This window comes from Mauremys reevesii, linkage group 4, assembly GCF_016161935.1.
Source record: "Mauremys reevesii isolate NIE-2019 linkage group 4, ASM1616193v1, whole genome shotgun sequence".
NCBI lineage: Eukaryota > Metazoa > Chordata > Testudines > Geoemydidae > Mauremys > Mauremys reevesii.
The window spans coordinates 126,544,236-126,568,920 of record NC_052626.1 but is presented as its reverse complement, the minus strand read 5'-3'; the positions used below and the strand labels follow the sequence as shown (position 1 = coordinate 126,568,920).

Below are 24,685 nucleotides of genomic sequence, written 5' to 3'. Positions count from 1 at the left end.
CATACTAACCAGCTATTTCTTGGTTGTGTTATCTTGGCACTTAGGAACTACAGGTGTGGACCAGGACCCCATTGTACTAGGTACTGTACAAATAGAGAGTTACTTACACACCCCCTTTGTAAATCAAAGCTGGTCCTCAAGAAGCTAGGATACACAGCCTTTCAATTTCACATTGAACTAACCAACCTTAATTATCTATGATTTCACAGCACTCCCTATGCTGCACAGCAGGGGCATTCAGAGCTATGCTGAGGGAGGAACTAGAATTCCCTGTTGCTAAAATAGAGCCTGCAAGCCACTACCACTTAAGCTAAAGGGGGATCCTGGGTATGTGTTAGCAGTATAGGCACTAGGACACTATGGAGCACTTCTGCTTTCATCCTGTAGGGGGCAGTGACATCAGCTCATTGCAATAGGAAAGGCAAACTTTGCAGGAAGCTATAACAAGGATATTTGGGCTGAGTGCAGAGAGATATGCAAGGCTAGTTCCTGGTATGATTAAGGTACCCAGTACCTCTGACAGGCAGGCGTTCGCCATCATGTGCCACACACAAATTTACAACCCATTTACAGAAGGGCTTAGAGGTGTGAGGGGGACTGTAAAACACCCCCTTGCCTCTGGCTGTCAAAATCCTCCAGCCCAGAAGTGCCTGCCTCATGCCCTGAGATGGCAGGTCCCTGGCAGTGGCACTGGGCAGCTTAGCTGGTGGCCACCCTGCAGTGCTTAATTTGTAATGAAAGAGGCAGCAGGGATCAAGCAATTGGGGTGCCAGGGCTAGGAACTGCCAAGCCTAGAGGGGCCGGGGCTAGGAACTGCCAGGGTTTGGCACAAGCCCTGCCACCTTGATCCCACCGCCATCCACCCAACCCTGCGCCCCCAGGTCTTTGCAGGGCGGGGCACCGCTGGGAGCTGGCAGGAGGCCCGGGCGGCATGGGGAGGGGGGACGCCGCTGTTGCCCCGGGGCTGAGCGCCTGCTTCTCTCAGATCCGGTTTGTTTCGTTTTCGTTTCCCGGAAGGATCAGACCAGCGACCACACACTGCTGTGTCTGCGCTCGCGAGTGGGGGACCAGGCAGCCCGGGGCGGAGGGAAGGGATCGCTCCCCAGCTGGCTGAGTGGGGGGGAACTGGGGGAAGCCTGCTTGAGGAGCAGCGGGAGCGGAGCCCCCCAGGGCCGGAGCTGCACCTCCCACCTCCACCTGCAATGCAGGTAAGAGCTGAGCCACATCGCTGCTGCAACAGCCACTCACCTCCCCGTGCACTCCCCCTCCCCGCAGCCTTCCTTCCCCCAGTCCCCACAAGCACCCCCTGCCGGCTTCCTTCCCGACCCCATCCCCTCAGACAGCCCTGCTAACTCACCCCCCTCCCCAGAAATATTCCCCGCTTCAATTCAAACACTTCTAGCAACCTTCCTCATACACCCTCGCTAGAAGCCTCTGCCCCCTCAGTATAGCTCTCCCCCCAAATCCCCAAGCTCTCCTAGCCCCCCTACTCTGCCCCCCACCCCCAGACACTTACAGTCTTGCTGAGGCTTCAGATCTTGAAACATTCTGATCCTCCTTGCTCTGTATAAGCCTGTAATTAACAAACACTGGAATTCCCCTTCCTTCCTTCCTTCGGGACAGTTCATAAGGGGAAGGAGGCAAAGCGGGCTAGATCATGCTTCGGTATATAGAGCGCGGACCAATATACTAGCATTAGGCAGAGAATAATTTGTTTTAATACCTCCCCCATAATTTTACAAGATCACCTTAATTTAGAGCTGCTGGAATACTCTATGATTTAGGTTGTGTTTCAAGGTAAGTTTTATGAAGTCTGCAGCAAGCCTCCATAGACCCCTTGAAGAGAACCCACGAGAACTAAGGAAATGAAGGAGCCTCATACACTCTAAAAAGGAGAAAATAAATGGAATAATTAAGGCTGCTTTTCTGGTCTCCCAAGAATACTTGCAAATTGGCAAAATATCAACCACCTGGATTTTTTTTCAAAAGGGTAAATCTAGCTGCAATATAGTTGAGTAAGGGGAGAAAAAAACCCAAAGTTGGAAAGTGTTTTTCCAGAAGAGAAACACATAATTTACCCTACTAATCTTTCACTTTTATTTTTCCTGTAGCCTGTTGCTTAGAATGAATCTGAAACACGCCTCATGTTGCTGTAAAAAGTGTTACAAGTTCATGCTGGATTGTCTCCTAGTAAATAGAGCTTTTTTTGTTTTGTTTTAAAAGCAGATAAACAATACTACTGCTAATAAAGCTAATAACAGACTTGCTGAAAGAAGTGCAGAGATTAATTTTGGAAGGATCTTCCTGGTTTGGACACAATTAACACTAGACATTAAAGACATTGTCCACATAAAGTATGAGACTTCCTAGTTCCATAATACACAACCACTCCATAAATGGAAATGGTGCATCTTCTACTGCAGTTATAAATTGTTGCTCAAATGTAATGGTGTGACTACCTTGGGCCATGTTATGAAGACATTGAGACCAGGAGAGATCATAAAATATAAAAGATTAGGGTTGGAAGAGATCTCAGGAGGTCATCTAGCCCAACCCCCTGCTCACAGCAGGACCAACACCAACTAAATCATCCCAGCCAGGGCTATGCCAAGTCAGGTCTTAAAAACCTCTAAAGATGGAGATTCCACCACCTCCCTAGGTAACCCATTCCAGTGCTTCACCACCCTCCTAGTGAAATAGTGTTTCCTAATATCCAACCTAGACCTCCCCCACTGCAACTTGAGATCATTGCTCCTTGTTCTGTCAGCTGCCACCGCCGAGAACAGCTGAGCTCCATTCTCTTTGGAACCCCCCCTTCAGGTAGTGTCCATTCATCCAATCCATACTTTTTTAACTTGCTGGCAAGAATATTATGGGAGACCATATAAAAGCTTTGCTAAAGTCAAGATATATCACATTCACTGCTTTTCCCATATCCATGCCTGACCACAATCAGGTTCGTCAGGCATGACTTGCCCCTGGTGAATCCATGTTGACTGTTCCTGATCACCTTCCTCTCTTCCAAGTACTTCAAAATGGATTCTTTGAGGACCTGATCCATGATTTTTCCAGGGACTGAGGTGAGGCTGACCTGTCTGTAGTTCCCCAGCTTCTTCTTCCCTTTTTCAAAGATGGGCACTACATTTGCCTTTTTCCAATTGTCAGGACCTCCCTTGCTCACCATGAATTTTCAAAGACAAGGGCCAATGGCTCTGCAATCACCTCAGCCAATTCCCTCAGCACCCTTGGATGCATTAGATCTGGACCCATGGACTTGTGCATGTCCAGCTTTTCTAAATAGTCCTTAACCTGTTCTTTCATCACTGAGGGCTGCTCACCTCCTCCCCACACTGTATTGCCCAGGACAGCAGTCTGGGAGCTGACCTTGTCTGTGAAGACTGAGGGGAAAAAAAAATACATTGAGTACTTCAGCTTTTTCCATATCTGTCACTAGGTTGCCTCCCCCATTCAATAAGGGTCCCACACTTCCCCTGACCTTTTTCTTGTTGCTAACATACCTGTAGAAACCCTTCTTGTTACCCTTCACATCCTTTGCCAGCTGCTACTTCAGTTGTGTTTTGGCCTTCCTGATTACACCCCTGCATGCTGGAGCAATATTTGTATACTCCTCCCTAGTCATCTGTCGAAGTTTCCACTTCATGTAAGCCTCCTTTTTGTGTTTAAGCTCACTGAAGATTTCTCTGTTAAGCCAAGCTGGTCAACTGCCTTATTTGCTATTCTTTCTGCACATCGGGATGTTTTGTTCCTGCACCCTCAATAAGGCTTCTTTAAAAATACAGCCAGTTTTCCTGGACTCCTTTCCCCCTCAGATTAGCCTCCCAAGGCATCCTGCCCATCAGTTCCCTAAGGGAATCAAAGTCTGCTTTTCTGAAGTCCAGGGTCTGTATTTTGCTGCTCTCCTTTCTTCCTTTTGTGGGGATCCTGAACTCAACCATCTCATGGTCACTGCCAAGGCTGGCTCCAGACCCCAGCATGCCAAGCGCGTGCTTGGGGCGGCATGCCGCGGGGGGTGCTCCACCGGTTGCCCTCCCGGGACCAGCGGACCCTCCGCAGGCACGCCTGAGGAGGTCCACCGGAGCCGCGGGACCGGTGACTGCCAGAGTGCCCCCCCGCGGCGTGCCGCCCTGCTTGGGGCGGCGCAATTGCTAGAGCCGCCCCTGGTCACTGCTGCCCAGGTTGCCACCCACTTCTACTTCCCCTACCGATTCTTCTCTGTTTGTAAGCAGCAGGTCAGGAGGAGAATGGCCCTGTGCATGTAGATTAGAATATTCACATTGCCCGTAGCCCCTCCCATGAATGCACCATTCATTCTGGCTGATACCAGGTTCACATCTTTAGGCTCAACTAGAGTGACACATACTGATTGTGCGAAGGAACTGCCTGCGGCTGAGGATCCTTGCTTTAGAGTCTGGATGTTCCTTGGCAGCTTGGAAAGGTGAGAAAAGTGTATGGCCAACTTTTAAAAAAAGTGGCTGGTGGTTTTGCGTGCCTTGATTTGGAGCTGCTCAATTTGTGTATCTTTGCACCTGATTTTTGGAGGTGCTGAGCACCCCCAACTCCAAATGAAGTCACTGGGAACTGCAAGGGTGCGGCACCTCCACCACTCAGGCCCAAGCTGGGCTCCCAGAAATTAAGGTGCCCAGAATCAGTGGCTGGTTTAGAAAATTTGGCTAAATCTTTTTGCAGGGTGGGTAGTAAAGTTCCCAGGGAGTGAAATCTTTTCCAGTGTAAAGTCAGCTCAGCAATTGGTTAGAATCACATTACTGGGATTCAAAGGGGGAGGGGAAAAGACTACTTCCTTGCACATTTCACAATATAAATTGGATTGGATGCATAAGCCCATTACTCCTCATGCTACTTTTTATGGACATGAGAACAATTGATCAGTCCTCTTAATCTTCAAATATGTGAAGACCTGTTATCAGTTTCCCCCTGTCCCTCCTTTTCTCAAGGCTAAAGATGCTCAGTAACCTTTTCTCATAGGTCAAGCTTTCTAAACCTCTGGACTCTCTCCCATTTGTCCACATCTTGAAGTGAGGCACCCAGAACTGGACATAGTACTCCAGCTGAGATCTCAACAGTGCCAAATAGAGCAGGACAATTACCTCCACTGTCTTACATATGACATAATACACCTGAGAAGGATATTAGGCTTTTTTGCAACTGCACCACATTTTTGACTTGCATTAAATTTGTGATCCACTATAACCTAGCAGGTTATCTCCAATTTTGGGATTGTGCATTTGATTTTTCCTTCCTAAGTGGAGTACTTTGCACTGGTCTTAGTTGAATTTCAGATGGTTGATTTCAGACTGGTTCTCCAGTTTGTCAAGGTTGCTTTGAATTCTAATCCTCTCCTCTAAAGTGTTAGCAACCCCTCCCAGCTTGGTGTCATCTGCAAAATTTGTATGCACACTCTAGACTCCATTATCTAGGTCATTAATGAAAATAATACTGGACCAGGACAGACCTCTGCAGTGCCCCACTGAGAGTAGTTATCAGTCCCTCCAGCTTGACAGCAAACCACTATCTAGAGTATGGTCTTTTGACCAATTTTGCACCCACTTTAAGTATGTTCATCTAGATGACATTGCCCCTAGTTTGTCTATGAAGATGTCATGGGAGACTAGCAAAAGCATTACTAAAGATCAGGATCTCAGGTCTACAACTTCCCCCCATTCACAAGGCCAATAAAACATGTTCTGGATTAACAGGAGTGACAGACTGGGTTTGGGATGATATCCCTCCCCCCTGCCCCGAGCCAATTGGCAGGGACCCTCTTCATGATCCCCCTCCCCTCTTCAGCACTGAACAAGGATTATCCATTAGAATCAGTTATGCATACCCCATATAATCAATTCCCAGGGGATACAGAGGGAACTCTTACAGCAGATGGATGGTCTGGGGGTTATGGTATTAAATCCTATTCTCCACAGGTCCAGGTTAATTCCAGGCTTTGCCACAGCCCCCTTGTGGGACCTTGGGAAAGTCACCGTTAGGCAGCACCTTTGAGGATCTAGGCCTTAGTCTGGCAATGTGTGAGTTCCCCCATCTAAGTGGGGGTAGCCCTACCTCACAGGATGTTGGAAGGATAAACCCATTAAAGAACAGGAGTACTTGTGGCACCTTAAAGACTAACAAATTTATTTAAGCATGAGCTTTCGTGAGCTACAGCTAACTTCTTCCGATGCATAGAATGGAACACACAGACAGGGGATATTTATACATACAGAGAACATGAAAAGGTGGAAGTATGCATACCAACAGGCAGAGTCTAATCAATTGAGATGAGCTATCGCTAGCAGGAGGAAAAAAGCTTTTTGAAGTGATAATTAAGATGGCCCATAGAAGGTGTGAGGAGAACTTAACATAGGGAAATAGATTCAATTGGTGTAATGACCCAACCATTCCCAGTCTTTGTTTAACCCACAGTTAATAGTATCTAGTTTGCATATTAATTCAAGTTCAGCAGTTTCTCTTTGGAGAACATGAGGTGCTTGAACACTATGGTAAATAAGGCCATACAAAGGTGGGAGCTGCCATTTATGCTGAAGTTGACGAGGGAGGTAGAGGGAATACAGCTAATAAATGGCTGCCATTGCCATGGTATCCTGAGCATCTCACAGTCATTAACAGAATTAACCTTCAGCCACCAGAGTGAGGTAGGGAAATATTAGCTCTGTTTTTTTTGTTGGTTTTCTTTTGGAGGCACAAGGTAGATTAAGTGACCTGCCTACGAGCGCTCAAGCAGCCTGCTGCTGGGCTAGGAATTGAACTTGGGCCAGCACCCTATTCACTAGGCCAGAGGGGTCTCAAACTGGGGGTTGGGACCCCTCAGGAGGTCCCAAGGTCATTACATGGGGGGTTGTGAGTGGTCAACTTCCACCCCAAACCCTGCTTGCCTCCAGCATTTATAATGGTGTTAAATATATTGAAAAGGGTGTTTAATTTATTTGGGGGGGGGAGGGGTGTCGCACTCAGAGGCTTGCGATGCGAAAGGGATCACCAGTAAAAAAAAAAGTTTGAGACCCACTGCACTAGGCCATCCTTCCTAGATATATAGCTCCTTCCATCCCACAGATCATTTCCTCCATCTCTGGACTAGTTGTGGCACCTTAAAGACTAACAAATTGTTAGTCTTTAAGGTGCCACAAGTACTCCTGGTTTTTTTGCGGATACAGACTAACACGGCTGCTACTCTGAAACCTGTCATCTCTGGACTGTGAGCATGGTGTGCTTAAGAAGTATAGAGCCAATGTTAAAGTTTAGGGAGAAATTAGGGAGAGGGTGCAATTGCCCCAGTGACTTTTGGTCAGTACACGAGGGTTAAAAATCCTTCCCTAGCCTGCTCTTGCAGCAAGTGAGGGGGAAATCTGACCACCACAGACAGTTAGCACTTCTGCTTTATGTCTTGGGCATAAGATGGCACTTCTAGGAACACAGCACTGATTCAGGACTGACTCAGAGGAGAGTACCCTAAACTGAATCAGCACTGGTTCCTGCAGTGGATTTTCCCTGATAGTGTCCCCTCCACCTACCATACCAGGCTCAAGTTTGCTGAGTTTTTGAGGAGAGGTTACAAGAGGATACCTGCATTAAACAGAATAATGTTACTGTTTGAGACTGCTTTAAAAAATATCCATGCTTGGGCCCAGCAGCAGGGTACTTACAGCTGGTGCTGTTCTTTGTCAGTTGACGTGTTAACCTCTTTCCCCCAGGGTGAAGTGACAGTCAGTTCTTCTGTGAGCCCTGTAACAGCAGCTTCCTTACCACTGCAATCACAATCCAGGTGTGCAGCCTTCTCGCAGCCAATCAGTGAAGGAGAAATCTTCAAATTACCAGGCAGGCTCAGTGAGTAGATGGTGCCTTGTTTAATGGCCTACAAATTAACATCACTGAGGAGGTATTTTATAAAGCGCTGTGCAAAAGCTACAGCCCACTACACAGGACACCAGCATAATCTGACTTCTGGATCTTCAGTACTGTACTGAAGACCTCTACCCCTGGAGCTAAAGGAGTAACTCCATTAACAAATAGCACTAGTAGGCTGTTATGCTCCAGCTGACCAGTCACTAGAAGGGGGAATAGTACACACTGTGCTCATATTGGTTTCACAAACATTAGTTACCTTAGAAGCGGGTAAGTCATCGTCATTTCACAAGTGGGGAAACTGAGGCACAGAACAGTGAAGTGACTTTTCCCAAGAAATTGGACTCTTAAGTCAGTTCCTGCTGCCTTGATTTCCTTCCTCACATCCCTATGTCCCTGACCTTTCCAGGACCCAGGCGTGCAAACTCTACCTTACCTTTTATGTGCCTGTGTATGAGGACAAAAGGGAGTAACACTGACCAGAGGGTTACATGAACTCTGAGTTAGGCACCTTTTCTTACTGTCTGTACAGAATCTAGGGTAATGGGACCAGGATGTCAGCTGGAGCTATAGGTTCTAATGTCATGTAAATAAGTTGGTCTAATGCCAGTCACTGCTCTCACCAGGATGAGAGGATGCAGTAATGGCTGTCACGTGCTTTGGGAGGAGATAGGACTAGTTATACTCAGAGGCTGGGATTTTCAAACAGGCCTCAGAATTAGGCAAACAACTCCTATTGTAACTGTGCACATAGCTCCTAGTCCTCTGAGAATCTGAGCCAGTGATGTTAGGAGTAGTAAGTGGATGATACCAAAGCCAAACGTTATCCATCAAGCTCATCTATACTGCATTTTCTCTCTCAGGGGTTTGTTCTGATTTATTGCAATTGGAAAGTAGTTCCTTTAGAAGGGAAGTTTGATGCTGGACAAGATCAGTGTCTCGTCCCACCCCTGTTCTCACTGGGGCTTTATTTCAGAGATTGTTCTTGCTTGGTTTCAGGAATCCAGCCCTCACTGTGGAGCAAGGATGATGTGATTCACTGGCTAAGATGGGCTGAGAAAGAATATTCACTCCGGCAAACAGACGAAAGCAAGTTTGAAATGAACGGAAAAGCCCTTTGCATTCTCACCAAGGAGGATTTCAGATACAGGGCTCCTAGTTCAGGTCAGAGGAAACAATAGTCTTTTGTAATGACACTGCTGAATGTGCTGTGCAGTGCGGTCCACAGGATAGGGCACTGGGTTGGGATTCTGAAAAACCTGGCTTCAGTTCATCTCTCTGCCACTGACTTGCTGTGTGACCTAGGGCAAGTCATTTCCCCACTCACCTGTGGTCTGCTTAGACTGTCAACCTTTCAGGGGAGGGATAATTTCACAATGTGTCTGTACAGAATCTAGTACCATGGCACCCTGATCTGGGGGGAGGGATAGCTTAGTGGTTTGAGCATTGGCCTGCTAAACTGAGGGTTGTGAGTTCAATCCTTGAGGGGGCCATTTAGGGATCTGGGGCAAAAATCTGTCAGGGACAGTACTTGGTCCTGCTGTGAAGGCAGGGGACTGGATTTGATGACTTTTCAAGGTCCCTTCCAGTTCTATGGGATAGACATATCTCCATATATTATTTGGGGCCTCTTGGTAATGCAGATAAGGACAGTAACAAAGTATCAAAATCCTGCCCAGTCTTGTTTCGATGCCCTGAGGAAAGGGGGAAGAAACAAATCACAATGCAGAGAGCATCCCTACCAAGCCTCTCTCACCCATCTAGGCTATAGCTAGGCAGGATTACAGGAACTGCCAAATTAGATTAGACCAGTGATCCATATAGTCCAGTTTCCTACCTCTGGAAGTGTCCCATATGGAATGCTTCGGAGACAGGTGTAAGAACACTGCAGTGAGGAACCTGCCTATGAAGAAAGTTTCTTCCTGACCCATCTGTAGAGATTGGTGTATGCCCTGAGGCATATGCATCTCTTTTACTATCTAAGAACTCTGGATGTTCTCATTCATACAAATGTCAGTTGCGTTTTGAATCCTGCCTTGTGTTCTCACACACTGTCAAGCTGTCCTTCAATGGCTTAAGAGCATGAGTACCAAGGGCAGATGGTTAAGAACCAGGCCCCCAACCTGGTTTTGAGTTCTAGAGTTAAATTTCACCAACCAATCAAGTGTAAGCACCTTATGTGCCAGAGCAGTCTTAACATGGAACAACAGACAGTCCCCTCATTTTCTCCCATCTGTTTTGCCACCCAGGGAGTGGTGAAAGTAACTGAGGACACTTACTGATACGGGACAGGGAGGGGAGCAGCTCTGGCCCCCAGAAGGGGCAGGGCCTTAGGCAGAAGGAGCAGGGCTGGGGGGGGTCAGCATCCCCCAGTCAGCCCTTCCAGGCTACCTAGCCTGTGCCACCTGGGGCTCATGTGTTGATTTAAAGGGCCCAGAGCTCTGGACGTCGCTGCTGCGGTAGTGGCGTCTGGAGCTTCGGGCCCTTTTAAAATCACCAGCCCCAGGGCAGCTGCTGTGCCCCTCAACATCCCTGCGATGGGGGGCAGGCAGCAACTTTAAAGCGCTGCCACAGGAAAGGACCATCCTTAAAGTGCTGTGGCAGCGCTTTAATGTTGCTACCCCTTCCCCCACCCTGTTGACAACCTTGCTGACAGGGGAGGCAAAAGGGACAGGGAGGTAGGCAATACCTTTGCAATAGAGGATTCCTTACACCAAGGATCACAGCAATATTCAGGTTATTCCTAGTCAGAGGACTGCGGTAAGTGGCTGGATCTCTATTGTATTTTCTCTCAGGGGTTTTGTTCTGAGTTATGGTAATGTTAAAGTGGGTCCTTTAGAATGGAGTACAGTAGAGATCCAGCCACTTACGTCAGGTCAGTTGCACTTTAGAACTCGCACCAAAGACCATGCTTGCAGCCAGTCCTAGAATAAGCTAGCTAAAGACTTATTAACTAGGAAAAGGAAGCAAGAGAGTTATTTATGAGGTTAAGCAGGTGAACACACACAAATGAGTTCCAATCTTAAGATTCTAAAGGTAACAGAAGCTTTATAATAAGCAAGCTCAATATGTCCTTTAGGGCTCTTGTTTAGGTCTAGAAAATGTTGCCCCTTAGAGCGTTCAAACAGCATAGAGATCATTTCCTCCTGATCAGGGGTTTTTATTTCCTCCTTCCTTGGGCTCTGAGCTGCAAACTCAGCTGAGGGAGGAATTCACTTGCATGATTCATCTTCATGGGGTGGGCAGGGGAAGAGTAAACAGTCTTTTGTCCTTTTTAATGTTCTGCTCTAGTTCATCTGGTGTTATTGGGCCTTCCTTAGGGCTGGTCTACACTGGCTATTTACAGCACTGCAACTTTCTCACTCAGGGGTGGGAAAAATACCCCCCTGAGGGCAGCAAGTTTCAGCGCTGGTAGCTGCACCCCTGGTGGAGGTGGGTTTTTTTTATTATTAATAGCGCTGGGATGTGTGCCGCAACCACACAATCCATGTGAAAGCGCTGCCATGACAGCGCTTTAGCGTTGCCATTGTAGACTAGCCGTTATTGACCAGGGCAGTCTGTTGTAGACCAGCATTTCACACTAGTTAATGTCCCTCTCCAGTCTGATTTACAGAGATGTACAATACAAAGGCTTGAATATTACTTACAATATGGGATACAGATGTTAAGTGAAATTAATGCATGCAGCAACTCACAAGCATTCCATAAACACATTTTTATAATTTACTACCCATTTTAATAATGCTAACACACAGGTGAGTCAGATTGATTCCAGCTGTGTATTTGTCAGTGTTTAGTTGGGATATGGGGACCTTGCATAAGCTGACACCTGGTCTGCCAGCATCACACACAGGCCATACATAGTTCTCCTGCGGTTTTAGTTAGGTATAGTAAGCTTGTTTCCTATACTGAACTGCTGTGTAAAGTTGTAATGCACTGTTAAAAACAGCTGTTGTGTTCCACCCCAGAGGTGGCTGCAGTTTCAGTGGCTGGTGAACTGACCCTTTGTAATTGGTCTGTTAAAAGTTTGAGGTCCTTTGGGGTGCAAGGTCCTATGCAAGTGTGGGATACGCCTGTCAAGAAATACACAAGCGTGGAGGGAACAGAGGGTGGACTGCTTGAATTCTGCTACTGCACATGGAGAAGACTCCATAATTATTTGCCTTACGGTAGCACCAGAGGCTCACACCCAGCTCAGAGCCACTGTGCCTAGTGCATTGTACCTGCACATAGGAAGAGACTGTCCCTGCTCCAAAGAGATTACAGTGTAATGAAACAAGACTGACAAAGGCATCAGCCCCATTTTGCAGATGGGGAACTAAGGCAGAGAGCCATCAAGTGACTGGTCCAAGGACACTGAGTCTAGAAGATCTGAGACTTTGGTGAAATTCTATGTCCTTAGCACATCATGTTACACAGGAAGTCAAACAGCCCCTTCTGGCCTTAAAAATCTATCCCTTGATGGTATCTGAGTCTAGTCTAGTGCCTTATCTACAAGAGTCCCTTAAACCGTGATGGACTGGGCAGCAGCTAGGCACATGGCTAGAGACCACAACAGCGGAGGATGTGTGTCAGCTTTCCATGCCCATTTCACTGCGCAGGGTACCCCTTGCCCAGGCAGACTGCTGTGATTAAACACATTTCAGACCCTACTAATCCAGATGCACCCAACTGTCTTTCCTTTCCCCACAGGTGATGTTTTGTATGAGTTACTCCACTACATTAAGACCCAGAGAAGAGCCCTGGTGTGCAGCCCTTTATTTAACTCACCCTTTAGGGAGGCAAAACACATGCAGATCCAGAGCCATCCGGAAGGTACCGTGCCTATATAGGAGCCTTCAGTGGGTGTGGGAGGTGGGGGTGGGGTTCATCAAGGAAACAAGCCTGTCAGCTCTCTCATTTGCAGGTTTACATTTTTGTCTGAGGGAGGGCAAGACCTAGTGGGCCGAGCACAGGAGTGGGGCCAGGGAGTCCCCAATTCTAATCCCAGCTCTGATTTGCTGATGGCTGCAGTCTGTCACCTCAGGGTGACAGTTTCAGCCATGGCTTCTAATTTTGAGTTGCCTCAGTTTTTGGAAGCCCAGCTTTTAGATGCCTTATATGATGTTTTGTCCTAGCCTGATCTGACATTCTTCACCTTCCTTTCCTGGCTTCCTCTGATGACTCACTATCTACCCTCCTCCTAGCCAGTGGCTCCCTACCATCACCTCAGTGCCCTTTCAGTTCCTCACTGCTTCCTTCTGCAACAGTTCCCCTCCCTTAGGATGGCCCAATAGACTCCATTCTCCACTTGCATGCACTGAAGTCAGCGTTACACTAACATCAGTGCCAGGAGAACCTTGTCCATCATCTACCTGGAGCAGACATGGGGCATGGATTTTGCCCAGAAGTCCATCCTAGCCAGTCTGTGCTCCATATCATACTGGTAAATTGTTCTCATAGGGTCATCCTGGAAATACTGTAACAAACAAGGATGCGTTGGGTTTCCTTGCAGGTGTGAAGTGCAGGTTAGAAGTTTCCCCAGCTGCCGTCCCCTCGTTGTCAACGAGCTGTCTGAGCCATGCAGAACAGCCCAGGTCTCCTAGCAAAGCTTCCTGTAGAGTGGAGCCACTTAACCTCTCTCATCACAGCCCAGAAGTCAGCTACAGGGCAGAGATCATCTGTTCTTTTCCCAATACACTGCCAGCCCCAGTTGATGGAAAAATTGCAGGTGAGTGAGTATTAATTTTTAAAGCCTCATGCCTGTGTCAGACTGGCTCTCAGCATTGAAGGCAGCACTGCCTGAAAAATAAGATGCCTGGGGATGTAAACAGTTTCCATCCAACAAGGGGCACACAAGAGGTTTCACTGGGAAATCTAGGTCTATGCTTCCAAAACTCAGTGGTGAGTCCAGTGAGAGTAGCCAATTTAGAGCTGCAAGGATGACTTGAGACTATCACCATTACTGTACGCAGTTAGAGATGGGTCCTGTTAGGTGTCCTTGCCCACACAGCAGGTCAGAGTCTAAAAGCCTTTGTTATTCTAAAGATGACAAGAACAAAAGGTAAGATCTCTTGGAGAGAGCACAGTGTGTGGGGCTAATTTGCCTCCTGCTGCCCTACTCTGAGAGCAGAAATGACAACTGTATTTGTCCAGTGCCATGCCTCTGGGTGAATCATTACAGTAGGGGTTGAACCCAGAACCTCTGGTTTTAAGAGCATGAGTCTACTGCCAGCATTAAAAGGACCAGCTCTGTTAGCCAAGTTAGTAGGTTCAACCTCAGTACATGACCCAGCCACCACTAAAAAGGGACGGAGTGCTATACAGTGTGTGAGGGTTAGACAGTCTCCCTGGCCGGGGAAGCTTATCCCATGCTTCTGAGGTCCAGAGCAATGAGTCTGTTCCTCAGTTTCCCTATCTGTACAATGTGATGAATAACAATTACCTCCTTAGTAAAGTGCTTTGAGATCTAATGTAAAGCACTATATAAGAGGGAGGTATTAATAAACACTGTCTGCTGATTGGCTGTAGATTGTGTGGACACTTCCTAGCTTAAAACTGTCAATGTTTTCTTCTGTTAACATGCAGACTGCAGGTTACTCTGGGATTATGTCTATCAGCTCCTCTCTGACAGCCGGTATGAGCCATACATCAAGTGGGAAGATAAAGAAGCCAAGATTTTCCGGGTTGTTGATCCTAATGGACTTGCCAGGCTCTGGGGAAATCATAAGGTAAGTCTGGCTGAGACTAAGTTAGTCATTCCTTAACTCTCAAGTACCAGGTCTTACCTGTCCCCACGTTAAAGGGGAAGTGCCTCACCTCCTTTTAGAGCCTGATCCTATGGGGTGTTTTATACTGAAATGTCTTTTCTTCTTATAGAACCGGGTGAACATGACTTATGAGAAGATGTCGAGAGCTTTAAGACATTACTACAAACTCAACATTATCAAAAAGGAACCGGGACAGAAGCTGTTATTTAGGTCAGGGATTCTCAACCTTTTTCTTTCTGAGCTCCCTCCCCCAACATGCTATAAAAACTCCAAGGCCCACCTGTGCCACAACTGTTTTTCTGCAAACAAGAGCTAGGGCAAGTGCCTGGAGCCCCACAACACAGGGGCCCCACAAAAGCTATGTTGCTTAGGCTTCAGCCTTGGGTGGCAGGGCTCACCTGTAGTGGGGGTTTGGCTTTCTACCCTGAGCCCCAGCAAGTCTAATGCTGGCCCTGCTTGGTGGACCCTCTGAAACCTCCTTGTGGCCCCCCCATGGGGCTCCAGACCCCTGGTTGAGAACCACTGATTTAGGTGACATAAGTCAGACAGCTAAAATGACCCTATATAAAGGGATGTTACTAGTTAATGGGAAAATTGCTCAGCTGCCTTCATCCATTCTGTGCACTGAGTGCTCTTCATGTCCTTAGATCTAAAGCTTCCTCAAAAAAGTTAGAGCCAAATTCTCATCTCAGTTACATTGATGCATATCCAGAGTAATTGCACTGGAGTAAATGGAATTGCTCTAGATGGACACTGCTGTTAACGGAAATCAGAATCCAGCCCAAAGCCTGACTTTCACCCTTATGCACACACAGTTCCCGCTAAAGCTGCACACATGTTTCTGAGAGCAGAAGTTGGCCTTCAGGCCGAGTTAAACACAGGGGGTGGTTTTGGTTTTGCAAAGCCTCAGTTGTGAGCTCTTCTCTGCAAAGCCAAAATCTAGGTCCTGTTTTACAGGAGTCTAAGGGCTGGGATTAGAGGTTCTGATTTGGATCTATAGACTAGTCTCATGGGCTGGGCCGGCTCTAACTTTTTTGCCACCCCAAGCAAAAAAAGAAGAGCGCTGCCCTGCCGTACCCCTCCCCCCCACGCGAGTGCTGCGCCGCCGACCCCCCCCAGTGCTGCTGAAACCCCTGCCCTCCAAGCGCCGTGCCCTTAAGCCCCACCTCCAAGCACCACGTCCCCACCCTCTCTCCAAGTGCTGCACCTGCCCCGAGCACCACACCGCCTGAAGCCCTGCACCCCCGAGCGCCACACTGCCCAAGTGGCGCACTGCCCGAAGCCCCGCCCCCCCGAGCGCTGCGCCACTGAACCAAAAAACCCCCCTCCAGCACTGCCCCGATGAACCAAAAAATATCCCCAAGCGCTGCCCTGCTCATGGGCCCAATCCTGCCTGAACTCCCTCAATTCCTGAGGAATACATGAGGGTAATGAGTATCTTGCAGAATCAGGCACCTTGTAAGTTGCCCAGCATCTTCTGAGAACTGCTCCATGCCCTGCTCTCTTAAGGACTGATTCAGAGCCCACTGAAGTCACTGCAAAGACTCCAGTTGACTTCAACAGGCTCTGGATCAGGCCCTTCTTGAGCGCACAGGGAATTTTGGCTGCTCTCGATCTAGTGATGCCAATTCCAAAGTGTTTTTTATTCCAGATTTCTGAAGAGTCATGGGGAGATACTACATGACAAATCAAGCAAACTAGAGCAGCTGGAGAGTGAGGAGCAGGAAGGACTGGATTTTAAGGAGGACACACTGGAGGTCTCACCCTAGGAAATCTGCAGCATGGTGTCTAATATGGGAACATGCTATGCTATAGACAAGCTTTGATGCCATTGTGAAGAAATCAGGATGCCTTGTGCTCTTACAAGAGGCCAACTTTTTCTTATTGGCTGCAAGTTAAAGGTTTCAGTACATATTCTAGTCAAAGACTATGCCATCCAGGGACCATTAGCAGCAAAGGTCATGCACAGAAATGGTTCTCCAGTCCTATGTAATCAGAGATCAATCTGAGGTCTGGCCTTTTGCTTGGTTGTTTTTCCTTCATAGGTGCTCTTTGTTCTGTTTCATTTTTAAATGATCAAATTTGATAAAGAATGAGCATTGTCCATAATGTGAGTCTCAAAACTAGTCCTTTTCTTGATGGCCCTCAAATCAGCAAGACATCCCCATTCAGCAAAGCACTTAAGCACATGCTTGAGTGCTGTCATTAATAGGGATGATCTTACGTGCTTGCCTGAAACAGGGTCTTTGTCCCTGATGCAGCAACAGACTGGCATGCATGTCTAACTTTAAGCATGTGATAGTCCCACTGACTTCACTAGAGCTTCTCACATGCTAAAGTTGGACGGGTGTACCTTGCCGAATCAGGGCTCGAGTGAAGATTTGTGTAGACTGAAGGGGTTCTTTAAGCTGCATATTTAATTAATTTCACTCTATTAATACTACATTTATGATTAGCAGGCCATGAAAAAATGTGACATTACAGGAATGAACGACAGGAACACTTGAGAATTACAGATCGGCTAGCTGTTTCACTGGCATAAGTGAGAAGAAGTAGGCTTGATAACTGCAGGAGGATTCAGAGATGCATGTTGCAAAAATTGAGGGGTTTATTTGGAACTGGGGTTTTGATCTGGTACATTAGAGAAGTGGGCCAGACATTAATTTCAGATTTGGACCAAAACTTCCCAAATTTGGGGGGATTGGAATCTGAGTTTTTGGTTTGTTCATCTCTTAAAAGAATGGACCAGATCCTCACCTGGTGTAATTGCTATAGGTCCAGTGGAGTGATGCTGATTTACACTAGCTGAGCATTTGGGCCAAAGTGTTTTTACACAGTTTGACAGCAAGAGGTTCTCATGTTAGATGTCCATGCAATTAGTTCAAACATTGCCCTGCAGTATTTTTGACTGAGACACTGCAACTGTGCATTAAGATCCTGGAAGTGAAACTGACTAATCTGATTCCAGTGTCCAAGATGAGTCATATGCAGAACCCAAACAAACAGCAAAAGCCAATTTAGGTTTTACAAGTTCATTCCTTTTTTAATAATCTCAGGTATTACTAGTAACACAGGTAAGGACATAAGTCCTCTTAAAACCACATGCACGTATCTATAAAAATATAAATGGATATTGTCAAATTTTCTTCTTGTTTAGGGAATAAACACCAATGATTGATTTGCTTCACTCCATTTACTGGTGGTGACTGAATGGTGAGAGATTAAGAAGCCTGCAGGTTTGTCAGTTTACTCACAGAACAGGTACAGTGTAGGGGCAATGAAAGTTTGCTACCACTGCCACCATCTCAACTTTAGCGGGTCTATCGGTGCTTAAGTTAAAAATCAGTGTACAAAATAAGGTGAAATCAATGGGATCCCTGCCCTGGATTTCAGTAGCAGCAAGATTAGGCCCTACATAATACACAGAGAAATGTAGGGCTGGAAGGGACCTCAAGAGGTCATGTAGTTCACCCCACTCTGCTGACGCAGGACCAAGTAAACCCAGACCATCCCAGATAGGTGTTTAACTGGTTTTTAACAGCCACCAATGATGGAGATTCCACCACCTCCCTAGGTAACCTGTTCAGTGCTGAAGTATCCTTATTAGAGAGCTTTTCCCAATCTCTCATTGCCATCTCCCTTATTGAAGGAATTGGCTTATTCTGCTTGTCCTACCCTTGGTGGACATGGAGAACAATTTATCATGGTCCTCTTTACAACAACCCTTTACATACTTGGAGGCTACCAGGTTCTCTCCCACTTCCTCTTTCTTCTCTACACCAAACATGCCCAGTTCTTTCAACCTTTCCTCACAGGCCACGTTTTCTAAACCTCTGATCTTTTTGTTGCTCTCCAGTTCTGGAGACTGTTCCACCTCTGGGAGAGGACACATGGCCTAGTGGTTAAAGGAACAACTCTGAAAGCATTGCTGGGTTCAGTTCCTGGCTCTACCACAGACTCCATGTGACCCTAGGCAAGCCTCAGTTTCCCCATGTGTAAAATAGGAATAGTAAAACCCATCTCACAGGGGTATGGCAAGGATCCTGCAGACACCTATGCATGTGAATAACTTTATGCAGGCATGTAGCATTGAACTCAGTGTCAATAGATACATGCTGATTTACACTAGCTGGGGATATGACCCACTATTTGTAAAGCTATTCATGTGACTCAGCATTACGGGATCAGGATCTACCCTTATTAAGCTTCACATTGGTGCTGAGGGCCAGCACAAGGGCCACACATCAATAAGTCTCATCTTATAAAATGCCCAGAGATTGGGTACACAAAAGGCCATAAAGAAAACACAAAGTGCCATCATGTTTTCACCAGCCTGCCCAAGAGCTTGCAAAGCACTAACATGATGCACTGGTCTGCAGGAAAAAACAATCCCCTTCCCTCCCACACCAAACATCTGTGTTTTTAGAACCTTCTCCCTGAGGCAATTAGAGTGATTTTCATTTAATCAGTTTTTTTTAAACTAAAGAATTGATTCAAATAAATGCCCCACAAATTGGTATGCACATGCTCAGCTAATGAAATGCCTTTCAAAAGCTGTGTGTAAATCATGATGGCTCTTCCAAGATAATGGTGTGGCTTGTGAAGCTATTTCCTGAGAGTGAGGTTTGGAGGGATGGAAGATGGGATGCTGGAGAGATGGCTTGTGGCTGTCAGTCAGTTCTTCCCTCCTCTTTTGGCAAAAAAAGAGGAATACAAAATACAAAAAGAAATGCAATAAACTCAAGGGGGAGGGGTATATACATTGAGGCAGCAATTTCTGTGTGTGCAGCAAGATGCTGAAATAAAGCCCTGTATAATGGCTACAGACAGTGGCTGAGATCAGGGCCAGTGCATCTATTTAGGTGACCTAGGCGGTCGCCTAGGGCACTAGGATTTTGGGGGGTGGTGGGGCGCAGTGGCATTTTCTTCGGCAGCAACCGGATCTTCAGCTGCCCCGGTTGCCGCCAGCATTTAGGTGGAGGGAGCTGGGGCAGGGGAGCGCAGCGCGGGGAGGGCTGCCTGAAGCAAGTAAGGGGTGGGGGGGGCGGCATGCAGGGGAACTCCCTGCCCCACCTCCTCCCCAAGCATGCAGTGGCCACTTCACTTCTCCCGCCTCCCAGGCTTGCGGCACCTAAGCTGATTGGCGCTGCAAGCCTGGGAGGTGGGAGAAGTCAAATAGCAACGGCATGCTTGGAGAGGAGGCGGAGCGGGGGCAGGGGGCAGTGCCTCACCCAGGGCAGAGGCTCAGGGATGGGGGAGGGCGCAAGATGGAAGTTTTGCCTAGGGCGCGAAACATCCTTGCACCGGCCCTGGCTGAGATCCAAGGCTGTTTGGCACACACTTTATGCTGCACCACGCGTAGACACCTGTGGCCCACTCCTTCATTGTCCTGCACCGTATTACCATTTACACGAATGCAAATGCTACCATATCAGAAAGTCAGGCCCTACAGCAGGGGTCAGCAACCTATGGCATACGCAGGGCTGGTGCAACCATTTAAGTGACCTACGCGATCACCTAGGGCACTGGGGGGCACCATTTTCTTTGACAGCGACCAGATCTTCAGCCACCCCGGTCACCGCCAGCATTTAGGCGGAGGGAGCTGGGGAGGGCTGCCTGCAGCAAGTAAGGGGGAAGTGGCATGAAGGGGAACTCCCTGCCCCACCTCCTCTCCAAGCATGCAGTGGCCACTTCACTTCTCCCACCTCCCAGGCTTGCAGCGCCAATCAGCTTAGGTGCCGCAAGCCTGGGAGGTGGGAGAAGTGAAGCAGCGACGGTGTGCTTGGGGTGCACAGAGCAGAAGTGAGCTGGGGTGGGGGGGTGCCTCAGGGCAGAGGGTGGGGGTTGGGGAGCTGCTGTGAGGGGGTGCCTCAGGGCAGAGCTGCCACAGGGGGGCACCTCAGGGTGGGGGCGCAAGGTGGAAGTTTCGCCTAGGGTGAGAAACATCCTTGCACCAGCCCTGGGCACGCATGTTAAAGATGGCATGCGAGCCAATTTTTAATGGCATGCTGCTGCCTGCCAGAGTCCCGGCAGGCAGCAGCATACCATTAAAAATCCTGCTCTGCTCAGCCTGCTCTTCTCTGCCCTTCGCCCCCCACGCCCCCTCCCATGGGGGCAAGGGGCAGAAGATTGGTCCTGCCAGCTCCCTTGCCTCTTCCTGTAGTGTGCTGGGTTCCTGCCCCTCCTCCTCCTCCTCGCCTCCCTGCCCACCAATTAGCTGATGGCCCTTGCCAGGGAAGGAATTGGGGAGGAGTGGAGTCAGCATGCTTGCTGCTCCTGGTGGAAGCCGAGAAGGAGGGGCAGGGCCTTGGGGAAGGGGGAGAGGGGGTGGAATAGGGGCATATCCCCTCCAGCCCCTTGCTGTGAGCACCCCATGACCCCAGCCCACACCCCCAGCCCTCTGCTCTGACCCCCCAGGCACACCCTGATCCCTGCACCCCCTCCAGGTCCCTGCCCTGAGCCCCACACCCCCTCACCCCTTTGCTTGACTCCTTCACCCCCCCCACACCCTGACACCTGCACCCCCCTCACATGCCCCAGCCCTCTGCCTTGACTCTTGCAACCCCCACATACCCAGCCCCCCCATGCACTCCCCACATCCTGACTCTTGTACTCCCAACATCCCCCGCTCACCCTGAGCGCCAAACAAGAGCTCCTGCAAACCCCCCCCCCCCCACAATCCCACCTTCACCCCTTGCACCAAATGGGAGCTGCCCAGGTAAGCGCTCCACACCCAAACCTCCTGCCCCAACCCTGAGCCCCCTCCCTCATTCTAGCTCCTGGCCAGACCCTACACCCCAATTCCCAGCCCTGTGCTCAGTGCGGAGAGAGAATGGGCCAGAACCAGGGAGAAGGTAGGTACCCACTGTATGTGGGCAGGGCCGGGACCCCAGACCAGCAGCAGGCTGAGCGGGTCCAGCAGTCAGGATCCTGGCTGGCAGGAGCCAGCGGATGGAACCCCTGAGTGGCAGCAGGCTGAGCTGCTCAGCCCGCTGCTGGTCTGAGGTCCTGGCCACTGGCCCTGCACAGCCTGCTGCCAGTCTGGGGTTCTGGCTGCCGGACCCTTGCCAGCTGGGGTCCCAGCCATAGGCCCCACTCAGCCCGCTGCCGGCCTAGCGGAACAGAACCCCAGACCAGCAGGGGGCTGAGTGGGCCGGCCGCATAAGATCAACATTTTAAATGAAGCTTCTTAAACATTGACAACCTTGTTTATTTTACAATAAAACACTATTTTAGTTATATAATATATAGAGACTTAGAGAGCCCTTCTAAAAAACATTAGAATATATTACCAGCATGTGAAACCTTAAATTAAAGTGAATAAAGACTTGGCACACTGCTTCTGAACAGTTGCCAACCCCTGCCCTATGGAGTAGATTGCCGTGGTGTGTAGGGGGAGTCTCTGGAGACAGACTCCTATGCAGCCCTGCTACCTGTGGCCAGTGTAGGTGGTGTGATAGGGGAGAAAGTCTTGGCCAGGATCTCACTGCACCCTGAAGAACCCAGCTGTAGCATTAGCCCATGGGTGAGTAGTGCAAGAAAAGCAGTCAAGAATGGGGGTGGAGCATCATTCCACACCCCACTCCTAACCTGTGCTTAGTCTCAGCCAACAGTCCAGAGGGTGCGCAGAAACTCTGGTGCTAGTGTAGTATGAATGCCGAGAGATCTGCTGAATTCTAGAACAATGTGGAATGTTTATCCCCCACATACATGCATCAAAAGCTGCAATGCACATTGGTGGGGAGATAAACAGCCAGCGGCTCTGCAGCTGTAAATTGGCGTAGTGCCATTCAAGCTAATTTACACTGGTTGAGAATCTGTCCCTAAGGGTGCAATTCCTGCTCTTGCTCACACTGGTGTAAATCCAATGGAGTCAGTAGAATTTCACCCAGGTAAAACTGGTGTAGACTAAAATTAGAATCCGGCTGAACCACTTCAAGGAAAAGCATTAAAATTCCATTCATATTTGAAATCCCCTATTTTCTTCACAGAAAATGGTCCCTCTGGTGACCTTTAAATTTTGGTTGGCTGCAAAGTTTATTGCCTGAACCCTCAAAGAATTGGTGCTCAGAAAGTTGACATGCAGCAAACATGACCTCAGATACAGCCCAGAGATCTGGACTCAGAAGCAGTATTTTAACATCAACATGATATGTACATTTTTCACCCGCTATGTGCCATGTAGCAGCATGACCAGATGCATTCTCCATAAACGCTGGTATGGAAGTTTCACTTCCACAGAATTAATGTCTCAAACAACGTGTGAGTTCTAAACAACTCCCTGGAGCCATCTGGTAGCAAGAGAAGGAAATGAAAGGCCAGATGCTCGGCTAGGGCACCCTAGGCTTCAGTTTTCACCACCTGAGGATCTAACACAGGAGAGAGGAGCATTGGCCACACCCTAGGTCCAAGTAGCCCAGAATTTTCAGACCAGTTCTTTGGGACTTAAAATCTGGGAATGAAAGTCACAAATCTGCACAAGCCCTGGGTGTTACAAGCATGCTCAGGCTTTGGGTTGCTCCTCTGTGCAGAGGAGCATTTCACGTCAGAGGAAAGTAAAAAGAATCCCTCCTTTCTTAGGGTGAAATCCATCCCTGTGGAGAGAGTCAGTACAATGCTTTTGCTGCACTGAAGCCCAATTTTTAAGGCTTAAAGGGCACCCAGGTGTTGCATAAAGGAGGATTTCATCCTTGCCCAAGGCCTTCCCTTTAATACAGCGCATTGGTGGTAGAACTATTTCTGAACTCTACCTTGAAGGGAAGATAAAGTGATCTAAAGACCTGGGCAGCTCAGGGGCCTGGGGATAATACCTTTCACTCCCAGGCTGGCCTAAGAGCGCCTAAGAGCCAAGTGGCATGGGAGGAAAGGCTTTGAGTATACAGGTGCCTGCATCATGAAACCACCCTTATTGGGTGAGGGTCTTTGGCTCATGTTATCAGACTAGGTGTTCCCTTTTGGCCTAAAGCCTATGAAATAATAATTGTTAGCTCTGACATGCACTTCTCCCCCATAGATCACAAAGCACTTCACAAAGGAGGTAAACATTATCCCTATCTTACAGAGGGGAAACTGAGGCACAGTGAGGCAAAGCAACTTGCCCAAGGTCACCCAGCAGGCCAGTGGCAGAGCAGGGAGAAGAACCTAGGTCCCCTGAGCCTCAGTCTAGGACTCCAGTTACTAGGCCAAGGCTAACAGTGAATGGGACAGAGGCTGGAGAACATATTAGCCTGCAGCACAGTGCTGGGTTTGATGGATTAAGGTTTCCACAGAAGGGGTCATTCTGGGACAGAGAGCGCCCTTCTTGATAAACTGTAATGCACCTATGGCTGGCAGAGTTCAGCTGTGCCTGTTAAAGGCCTTTCCCACCATTTATGGGCTATATATGGTCTCAGCAGCATCTGCTGTGTTTGAAATTAACAGCAATCCAGGGTTAATACTCTTTGTAGCACTTTTGAGGTGGCAAACCACCCAGGCCAGATAGCCACATCAGAAATAGGTACCCTAGCTAAAGGGAGAGAAGGATGTAAGACACCCCATAGTGAGCTACTGGGGTCACTTAATCACTACAGGCTTGTAACAGGGACCTCCACCTCCCAAGCACTCCCTCCTGGCCAGGGTAGCTCTGTGGCATCCAACCTCCATTTCCCCTCTTGGGCTCCTTAGTAACTTACAAAAGGCTTTCATGAATCCAACAATAGCCCTTCTTGGGGATCTGTTTCCTTTAACAACAAGTTCAAATGAACAGCCAGCAGCCCTGCCCCTCCTACCTGGCATCCTCCCCCAGGCATCAGTCTGCCTTGTCCACATCTTTGCAAGCCAAGATATCAGCAGGCAAACCTCCCCTGCTACTGCCCAGACACATCACCTGTTCCCCAGCAGCAGCAGCTTTGCCCCATCTCCTAGCCAAGGGCAGCCTTTCCTCCAGAAGGCCAGCTCTCTAGCTGAGACTCTTCAGCCTTTTAAAGAAATCACTCAGCTGATCAGGACAAGCTTGTGGGGAGGAGGGGGGGAGTGTTTGCTAACCCAGCACAGGTGTGGCTGAGCTC

General features: G+C 48.4%; 2 protein-coding genes across 15 annotated transcripts in view; one reads left to right on the top strand and one right to left on the bottom strand.

The window, feature by feature from the left end:
- Positions 1–24,555, bottom strand: part of KCTD20 (potassium channel tetramerization domain containing 20) — a 73,001-nt gene extending 48,446 nt beyond the window's left edge. For all 13 annotated transcript variants that reach the window (XM_039538863.1, XM_039538875.1, XM_039538864.1 and 10 more), the window contains exon 1: positions 24,407–24,555. The gene's annotated coding sequence lies outside the window, so the exon portion shown is untranslated. The remainder of the gene's footprint in view (positions 1–24,406) is intronic.
- ETV7 (ETS variant transcription factor 7) lies at positions 1,028–17,799 on the top strand. 2 transcript variants are annotated; one of them, XM_039538884.1, is made up of 8 exons: positions 1,028–1,208; positions 7,740–7,872; positions 8,890–9,054; positions 12,583–12,705; positions 13,385–13,600; positions 14,458–14,600; positions 14,749–14,849; positions 16,291–17,797. In XM_039538884.1, exons 1-8 carry the CDS (start codon positions 1,203–1,205, stop codon positions 16,406–16,408), a joined length of 1,005 nt encoding a protein of 334 aa, XP_039394818.1. In that variant the 5' UTR covers positions 1,028–1,202; the 3' UTR covers positions 16,409–17,797. The 2 variants fall into 2 exon arrangements, with proteins under 2 accessions (XP_039394818.1, XP_039394819.1); XM_039538885.1 differs by lacking the exon at positions 12,583–12,705 and having other exon boundaries at positions 16,291–17,799.
- Positions 24,556–24,685: the final 130 nt, after the last annotated feature.

What these genes read in the sequence shown, in the direction of transcription:
- ETV7 (XM_039538884.1), top strand. An exon ending in ATACAGGGCTCCTAGTTCAG is followed by an intron (nt 9,055 to 12,582) that starts GTCAGAGGAAAC and finishes CTTTCCCCACAG; the next exon opens with GTGATGTTTTGTATGAGTTA. An exon ending in GGACAGAAGCTGTTATTTAG is followed by an intron (nt 14,850 to 16,290) that starts GTCAGGGATTCT and finishes TTTTTATTCCAG; the next exon opens with ATTTCTGAAGAGTCATGGGG.